The 10,217-nt window shown below is 35.2% G+C and overlaps 1 protein-coding gene across 1 annotated transcript in view; it reads left to right on the top strand.

Annotated features, from left to right (window-relative positions):
• The first annotated feature begins 238 nt into the window (after positions 1-238).
• LOC135218606 (uncharacterized) overlaps positions 239-10,217 on the top strand; it is a 23,432-nt gene continuing 13,453 nt past the window's right edge. Inside the window, exon 1 of the mRNA XM_064255035.1 lies at positions 239-292. Within this exon, the coding sequence (XP_064111105.1) occupies positions 239-292 (54 nt within the window). The remainder of the gene's footprint in view (positions 293-10,217) is intronic.

A 10,217-nucleotide genomic window follows, 5' to 3' on the forward strand; every position in this document is an offset into this window, starting at 1 on the left:
ACAGATTTATCCTGTTGTTCTTTTACTTTTATTTCTGCAGCCATTTTTCTTTTATTCTATGCTATTTTATTTCACCTTTTTAAAAATTTTTATTAGCCCTCTTATATATCCTTTTGAGGGTGGAGAATTTGATGAATTATTTTGGTTATAACTCTTGTTCTCTTTTGTACTTATTGCTTTATTTTATAATCATTTCAACAATTTCTCAATACCCTTACTTTGGTTTTCTAAACCGAAAATGAGAGTCATTACTCACTTAATTGAGAATGATAGCTCCATCTTTACTACACAGGTAAAATATTAAAAGTCCTCTCGATTCTTTTCTAATTAACAGGTAAAGGTTTAAGAAAGACCCAGGAGTTCTTAACACTTGCTTAATCATGCATTGAATGAGATCAATGAATATCAAGATCTCGGTCACATGTGGCCTGCGACGTCAATGATAACATAATGGTTCTCTGCGTCATTGCATAATATGGTGATGTTGGTGATAAAAGTGAAATGTATTATTATTATTATTATTATTATTATTATTATTATTATTATTATTATTATTATTATTGATTTATTATTATTCAGGAGAGGAAACTTATTCATAAGGAACAAGCCCACCACAGGGACCATTGACTTGAAATTCAAGCTTCCAAAGAATATGATGGAGTTCATTAGAAAGAAGTAAAAAGTGATGGAAGTTGCTATGTAAGATAGCCAGTTGATAATGAAAGGTACATTGTGTTGATAATGATATATGTAAGGAAAGATTTGCAATGACAGGAGAAAAAGAAAATCAGAAATTTGATAGCAGAAAGGAATAGGATACTCATAAAATGAATGTCTTGCCTATAGTTTGACAAATGTGTAAATCTTAATCTTAGCTTGTCGTTAATTATTCCTTTACCTCTCTCAAGGAAAGGCTCAGATTGTGCCAGATAGCTTGCAAAATGCTTATTAAATTCCATCTCCTTAAAAGACCACCGACCAGAACGTGTAATAAAATAAAAAACGCAAAATTTTTCCAAAAAATTGCGTGTCAAGGATAGCTTGTGAGAGACTGGTCAGTTCAGGGAATTATTTCTTCACTCTTTTTCATCTCTAGACTTGGGTTTCTACCGATTTTTTCTGTCTGGTTTCTATGACCTCCAATGGGCCTAACCATTTTTTTTGCTATGTCTTGGCCACATTCTCTAATTCTTCAAGCCTCCTATTGATAGGAACACTTTCTCTCTATTTAGGGCAAAATTATGCCATGAAACTATATACTCTGTAATCATCACTGAGATATAACAACAATATATATACCTTCATAAATTCATCCCTGTAAGAGAATTTTTGAAAATGATTTTAATTGATAGAATAACTTTATTTTAATCTGTATTTCAAGTATAGATTTTAATGAGATACAAATTATATCAGCATTATTTATTATCTTTCCATCTGTCTTTCTCATGACGTTCTTCATGAAAGCCCTTCAATATTAACTTTGATAAATCAAAAGTCAAATTGAAACTCAAATACCATTTAAGTTTCTGAACTACAATTGGGGTATGACATGATGCATGGCCATGCACATTTACTTAAAAGCACGATGAATTCCAGAGGAAGTTCTCTCCCCCAAAAGAACTATGAATTTCCTTCGCAATTCGTCGTGCTTTTAAGTAAATTCATTTGAGGTTTTCTACAATGATTCATCTCTGCTCCGTAACGAAGTAATCCGGCGAATTCATCATTTGCCTGCGCTTCCCAGCAGGAAACAGGAAACAGGAACTCATTTGAAACAGTAATTGCAGTGTCAGGTACGAAACAAAAGCACAAAATCACCGTACGAGGAGCTGACAGACGAAATGAAGACCATCTTGGGGTTCCGGGCGTAATACGACAGGAAGTCGGGAATAATGCTCAGTTACGAAGCTGTCAGGAGAGAGCCGTTACAAAGGCCACGAAATCCTTGCTCCCGGGAGGGAAACCCTCCTGAGTTGAGATACGAGAGAACGAGAAGAGAGAAGACAGAGAGATAGAGAGAGATAAGGAGAGAGGACACTTGCACGAGCTCCCAAGGGTAAACAGGAATGAAAATGGTCACATCTCAAGGGCAGCTTTTTCTCTTCTCAACTAGGGATCCTGACGGAGAAGCCAGTGGCCTCCTGATTCACCTGAAAGGATCTTGTTCCCTACAACCCCGCTCCCGCCCCCACCCCCACCCCACAACCAAGCTCTTACCCACCTCCAGCAGTCTTTAGGGCACTGGAGTGAAGCGGTCAATGGCATATGCCCAAAAGGCGAGGAGAAAGTGACTGATACGTTGAAAAGAAGAAGAAGAAAAAAAGAAGGCAGGAAGTTGTTTAAAGGTATACTACATGGAAGGGGCGATAAAGGTTGTGGAAGCTGAATGATATTGACCAGGAATTCTTTGAACTCGACGTAAGAAGAAGAATGAGATCAACTCAAATTCGATCGAGAACGGAAAGAAATCAAACGAGCAACTAAGTTTCCCGGAACATATGAGCGTCCGTATACACCGGTAACGAACGAGAGAGTGAGGAAAAAAGGTAAAAAAAAAATTGGTGAACTTGAAAAGCGAACTAGAAAGTGCTGGTGGGGCGTCAAGACGAGTAACGAGAAAAATAAATAAATAAGATAAGATAAAATAAAAAAAACTGACTAGTCTAGATGTTTCGATCTGACCACAGTGTGATTAACCTCATCAGAGGAAGGACCTTCAATACGAAACTTGTTTTTTTTTTACTTTTTTATTTCAGTTTTTTTTTCTTTTAAGTTCGTTTAACCTATAACGTTTCCTTTCCAACCAACGAGGTTGATGTGGACCGTATCTCTGGCAATGATTTTGTCTCCAAATTTCTCTCCACTGAATTTGTTTCTGAGAACTGGTCTACATTGTGAAAAAAAAACTGAAAAGTGTTTTTTCTGTTCCTTTTACAATTTACCATTTATTATTCATCTTAATCTTATTCTACTATTGTTTTTTTAAACTGCATGATTTAAGACAGAATTGATTACCAAATGAATATGATTCTGAAGCTATTAGTAGCCACTCAAATATATATATGTATATATATATATATATATATATATATATATATATATATATATATATATATAATGTGGCTTCAGCTTTCATTTGTTTTGTAACTTTATGTGATGCTCTTAGTTTACACAATCAAAATAAATTACATTGCCTTTTGCCTTTCACTATTTAATTCCTTCTAAACTGTATTAACTGTATATATACATACGCACACACACACACATACACACACACACACATATATATATATTAAATATATATATACATATATATATATATATATATATATACATATATATATATATATATATATAATATATATAAAGATACATATATTATTATAGAATATATATAAATATATTATTTATAAATGTAAAAAAAAAATATATAAAGAAAACAAATGAATTTAATAAATGAAAAAAAGAAACAAATACCCTACGGCGGTCGTGAAGTACTGGACATGGTACGTAATATTATAACACACACTTACACACAAATAGATCATATTACTTATTATATCTGTGTTTGTTATGGCACCGAAGTTTATAAGTTTCTTCAGACTTACGTATATTTCAGGGTCTCAGCACGAGAGAGAGAGAGAGAGAGAGAGAGAGAGAGAGAGAGAGAGAGAGAGAGAGAGAGAACCAGGCAGCCTCAAACGACAGTGAGCGCTCAACATAAAACTCGGTTTTACCGATAATGACGAAATGAGTCCTGCTTGTATGTGTGGAAATATCTTTTATTTATTTTTTTGTCATCTTACAAACGTTCTAGTTTGTCGTAATTGTTACCGAGGGACGCTATGAATTTGCAAACGGCCTATGAGGGGGCCCATTGTCCTCTAGTTGGTTCTAAGTATTTCTTGTATTTTTTCTCGGTCGTAATTCCTCCAACAGAGGTTTGTTGTGACACTTACGCAAAGTAAATCTGCTGTTTTAAATGCAATATTTCTACATTTTGAAAGTCTTGGAAATAAGAAAAAAGGGGTAAAACTTAGATTTACAACATTTTGCTCAAAGTCTAAACATTTAGCCTCCCTTGGGACACCTGATGATATAGTCATACTTCTGGACAAAAAATTATAATATAATAATAATAATAATAATAATAATAATAATCATAAAAAGTAATAATAATAATAATAATAACCCCACACTTTTGAATACCACCCAGTCGAATTGGAGGACTGTGATGGGTAGTCTATCCCCCCAAAAAAAAAAAAAATAATAATAATAATAATAATAATAATAATAATAATAATAATAATAAATAAAAATAATAATAATAATTATTAATTATTATTATTATTATATTATTATTATTATTATTATTATTTTATTATTATTCAGAGGATGAACCCTATGCGTATGGAACAACCCAACCAAACAGGGCAAATTGACTTGAAATTCAGCTTCAAAAGAATACACGTGTTCATTAAAAATTAGTAGCAGAAGGTAATGAAAATTTCAGAAATCAAACTCACTAATAAGATACCTTTCCAGCATCCACAAATTCAGTATTAGTGTAACGAATTCGTTTATTCACTGGTATTTCGTGACCTTTATAATATTTCGTCATGATCAAGACATATACGTCCATTCTCGCTTTGGCGCGTAGATCTTACGTAACAGTGGATACCTGATTTTCATATTACGGTCAGGTCAGCACAGCTATAATGAACGTTATAGAAGAGGTGGTCGGGAAAATGCGGGTTACTTCATCGGAAATTCTTTCCTTGCACGTGGATTGCTGCGGGCAGTAGGGCTATTCTGTCTCCTAGTAGTTTGAGTCAGGTATCTAAGTATTATTATTATTGTTCTTTTTTATTTTCAGAAGATGAACCCTATTCATATGGAACAAGCCCACCACAGGGGCCATTGACTTGAAATTCAAGCTTCCAAAGAATATAGTGCTCATTGGGAAGTAAGAGAAGGTAAAGGGAAATACAGAGATCCCACTTATTAAAAATGTAAACAATAAATAAATAAATAAATTAGTCCAAGTTATGTTGCAGTCATTGCTGACGGTAGGATAGAGACTTTCAAAGACTTTGGATATAAACTTGATATATGAAACACGTGCATTCTTAAAACATAGTTCGGAGATCTGAAGCCCAGCTGAAGAATCGTGCAAGATGAATCGTTTCCATTGTTCCTCTGTTTATCAAAAGTCTTTGTATCTGTCCATGAAATTCTTTGTCACTGAATTTCAGGGGAATATACAAAGAATTTTGAAGGACAGAAGAACAAAGGAATGATTCTTGCCATCGAAGAATCCGTTATTTTTGAGAAAGTCTTCAGACTTCCAAATTATACTTTACAATAAGTGTGTGTCAAATATCAAGAAGAATTCCCAGTTCTTGTAACCATCTACTAACCGTTATTCATTTCTCTAAAAACGATGGCTTCGTCTTTCGGTCGATGTTTATCTCCGATTCCAAACAGCCCCTTCTAAAGTCTTAAAAAATTCCTCCCCAAATTTACAATTACTCACGACGCAAATTTCCCAAGAACCTCTTTAGCATTCCCGCACGATCTCGAGAGATTCACGATCCTTCGTATAACCCTTCTGTGTGTTTTCTGAGCTCCTGTAGTAGCCGCGATCTAGCTCATGTAACCGTCAAAATGAAATACCACGTTCAGTTCCGTCCCCTTCTCTCGTAACTATCGCTCTTGTCAAGCGGCTTGAAAATCAAACAAGATCGAAAGTTATTCCGTGGTGATCATCCTTTCGAGTTCCCGCTGCTTCTGTCGTGGTCATGGTTTCCTCGACCTTGCCATATTCTTCTTCTTCTTCTTCTTCTTCTTCTTCTTCTTCTTCTTCTTCTTTTTCTTCAAATATTAGTCTTTTCCCGGAGATACGTGTCAGCACTCAACGCCGAAGGCTATCGAGTCAGTCTCCGTTTGTGTTTTTTCCTATTAACTGAGAGCTATCATTTGCAGATCTATTTCAGACTTATCTATGATGTTAGATTGGAACGGCGTCTTCATATTGGTTCTCAGTTAATTCTGTTAGTAACTGCGTTAGCAGATTTCTTTCTATCCGCGCTCATTCATACCCCATCGGATTTACTTTCCAGGAGAAAATTGATCCAATTCCAAGAATTAAAGCTATCTTCACGACCAAAAGAAACTAAGAATGGGTGAATGTGGCCAACAGACTCCTTCGTATATACGGATGTTGTAGCACAACATTCCCCACGTCTATATCAGCTAATTACACAAGTCTCAAGACCTTTTAAAGGTTGCTATAGTCATAAATTTCGAAGTTCTGTTTCGTGATTTAGCGGAATTCTGTTAATCCATCTGGATAAATTACAGATTAAAAGTTTTCGCTTCTTGGACGTTTGCTTGCTAAAGAAGATCTCTTTTTTACCTGTTATCTGATTTGCCTGTTATTCCCCGTATATCTGTATATAATTTCTCTTATTACCCTTTAAAATCATGAAAATTTCATGTACGTCACTTAAGAAATCGATCGGCTACGAAAAATATTTAATTTCTCTCATTTAAAATCATGAAAATTTCATGTACGTCACTTAAGAAATCGATCAGCTACGAAAAATACACAATTTCTCTCATTTAAAATTATGAGAATTTCACGTTCGTTACTTAAGAAATCGATCAGCTACGAAAATATATATAATTTCTCTCATTTAAAATTATGAAAATTTCCGTTCGTCACTTAAGAAATCGATCAGCTACGAAAAATATATAATTTCTCTCATTTAAAGTTATGAAAATTTTACGCTCCTTGCTTAAGAAATCGATCAGCTACGAAAAAATATATAATTTCTCTTGTTACTATTTTTTATGAAAATTTTTTCACTACATCACTTAAGAAATCGATCAGAGACGGCAAAAAATAAAATATTAACTTATTTCAAATACCATTCCATCACCGAGTAAGTTCAGCTAAAACTAACATAAACACAAAAACGGAACCTGGACGACTTTTAAAACTTGGTTTTAAACGACTTGAAATACATAAACATCAAAGATAACAGCGAGACGAATGTGAAGGTCGGAAGAGAAAGATAATTCTGCGACCAGCAGCACAGAGGGGCAATTGTTGAATGTCATGAGCACATAGGCCACAGTGACACACTGATTTCATTGTACAGTGGCAGTGGTCCAGAGAGAGAGAGAGAGAGAGAGAGAGAGAGAGAGAGAGAGAGAGAGAGAGAGAGTGTATGGTACATAAGTATCACTCGAAGCGTATCTCGTAGTCAGCTTCACTGTAAATTGTATATCAATGAGAGAGAGAGAGAGAGAGAGAGAGAGAGAAGAACATTCGTTTTAGATTGGGCTCCCTGAAGAATTATGCAATGCATTCACGTTTCACTATAATAGTTGTAGCTTTTAAACACACACACACTGAGGTTATTTGAAGAATCATGACACAAATTAATCAGGCTGATCTTTTTCCCATTTTAAGATTTACTTTGGCTCATCTGTGCTTGTGTGTGTGTGTGTGTGTGTGTGTGTGTGTAAGAGCGAGAGAGAGAGAGAGAGAGAGAGAGAGAGAGAGAACCTTGAAGTAATATGACATTTACGTATCACTGTAAGTTTATCTCTCATATCAACATTGTCAATGCTTTTCCCAGAGAGAGAGAGAGAGATTGAGAGAGAGAGAGAGAGAGAGAGGATTAGAGATAGAGAGAGAGAGAGAGAGAGAGAGGTTAACAAAAAAATGCCTTACTCCAGTCTCAGAGAAAAAGAGATGTAACGACAGCAACAACCAAGATATAAAAAAAACAAAATCTTTGTTGTAGAAAGTCCCGCAACAGTGTCATACGATAAGACGGGAGGGTTGTCCTGAGGAAAATCGACCTCTTTCTCTCTTCTTCTTCCTGCTCACACACCTGAGGTCGATCCCAGGTGAACGGCGATGTCGGTCGGCGGGTAACTTTGGCTGCGACCTAATTTATTTACTGTTGATAGTGAAAGTTTTTTTTCACGTCAGGTGCTCGACCGAACGACGCGGTCTTGGGTTGCAGTGGGAAGCTGAGGATGAGGATTCGGTTGTTGTGGCTAAGGTGTACATTGCCTTTGCGCTCAGAGACAGTCCTTTGTTCTTGTGTTCATATTCGTCTTATTCCTCTTCTTCTTTTTATGCAAGGAGAATCATGTACTGCTAATGATGATGCTTTGAAGGATTCCCATTGCGTTTACGATCATAAGTTCATCTGTTTTGTTTTGTTTTGAATCTTCTTCTCAGAGATATTCATTTGTTTTTGTATCACATTCTTCGTCGTCTTGTTGTTGTTGTTCTTCTTGTGAGGGGAATCGTGTACTGCAGATGATGCTTTGAAGGAATTGCATTTAAAAAAAAAATTTTTTTTGTTCACGATGCTCGTATCCTTGACTTGTTTTGAACGTTTCTTCTTCTTTTTGGAGTCAGGAATCTTGACTAGTAAGGACATCTTGGTGGCTATGCCAGATGTGGTCTTTTAAAACAGATAAACACCTGAAACTCTATGACCAAATGAAGCGAATGACAGGAAAAAATAAAACAAACGAACAGAGAAATAATGGAAAATTAAACAAGAATAAAAAAAGAGAGAAGCTAAATATAAAATTTAACCATTTTTATCGTACTCGCTCTCAAGACCTTGCTAGCAAAGCCTAGAGTTTGCAAAATCCACGTCAGTGTATTTCGTGAATGTAAGTCCATTTTCTGTTAAAACTTACAAGAGTATCGTGACAAACTTCTTCGACTGGGCGAAGAGTTATTCGGCATCAAACATATGCTCTTCTCTGACCTAATTGTAATTGTGTTCAAGCGCATGCGCGGTCTGTATTGTGACTTTGGGTTTACGGATTCACGTAAGTTGTCATTTGTGGATTTGAATTAATGTGTCTGTTCTAGTATTAAGAATAGGAGCTTCAGTGTGTGTATTTATGGTAGTGTAGCAAAAATATCAGGAATAGTCGAAGGTATAAGTATAAGTCTTTGCTAATCCAGACCTGGTGAGACGAAAGTCAGTTAAGATAGCACCGAGTAAAAAAGTTTTAATTTTAACTCCTTTGTTTCATAAGACGAAGCACGAAGTAGACTGAAGTTATGAATCGAACTTATGCATAGATTTCCTTAAGTTACAAAACAAAAAGGTCAGTCCTAAACCTTGCAACTTTCATACCAAGCCCAGGGCTGGATAAAAGTGGCAGGTTAAACCACCATTCTGAAATAATAATATAATAAATAATAATAATAAATAATAATAATAATAATAATAATAATATGGCTGTTTGGGTACTATTCAGTGATGTTTGCTTGAGAGAGGGTTTTCTTCAGCAATAATAATAATAATAATAATAATAATAATAATAATAATAATAATAATAATAATAATAATAATAATAATAATAATAATAATAATAATTGAAAAAGAAACCCACAAAATCACTTTGTAACTTGTTTACTTCTAAATATTTACATTTAGTTTTACTCCACACTCGAGTACTTTCAGGCCCTTCTGTGGCCCATTCTCAAGAGATGTTTGGGATGTTGGCCTGGTATTTTGCTACAGTCCTTAATAGCCTGGTGTGAATAGCAATAGTCGAAAAACAGTGATTTGAATGAGTGAGTGATTGACTCGTCATGAACCTTTGTTTGAACTTAGAATATGGACAATCTAACGACTATGGTACTCCTTGTTTGGAAGGCCAATTTTCCATTCGTTCATACCTATAACTGAATTACCTTAATGACTTTCGTTAGCCAAGTTCGAATGTGGGCTAAAGATCTAAAGTTTCTTTGATTCTAGGTTCCAATTCGGAGGTAGTACCAGAGGTGAAGAGATCGTCGCAGCCAAGCTGAATAAGGAGAGACAGGGAAAAGACAGTCTTACCCTTACAACCATATCTGTTCTATTACCAGACTGTGCATTTAGAAGGCTTGTACCTGATACGATTTAACTATATGTTCCATCCTTCTACCATATCAGTTATTCCCTTTCTACCATAGAAACAGGTTGCGTAGTGAAAAGGGTTGCCTCTACCTCCATTTCCACTATTTCAGTGGGCTGTGTATTACAAAGAATTGTCCTTTTTTACTACTAATATTGTTGCAGATTTTCTTCCTACTGATATTTTTATCATTTCAGCAGGTTGTTCTATTAAAAAGCCATTTTCCCAGCACTATCTGAGATATTTCATTATTTATTTCTATG

The sequence above is a fragment of the Macrobrachium nipponense genome, chromosome 9 (assembly GCF_015104395.2).
Source record: "Macrobrachium nipponense isolate FS-2020 chromosome 9, ASM1510439v2, whole genome shotgun sequence".
Taxonomy (NCBI): domain Eukaryota; kingdom Metazoa; phylum Arthropoda; class Malacostraca; order Decapoda; family Palaemonidae; genus Macrobrachium; species Macrobrachium nipponense.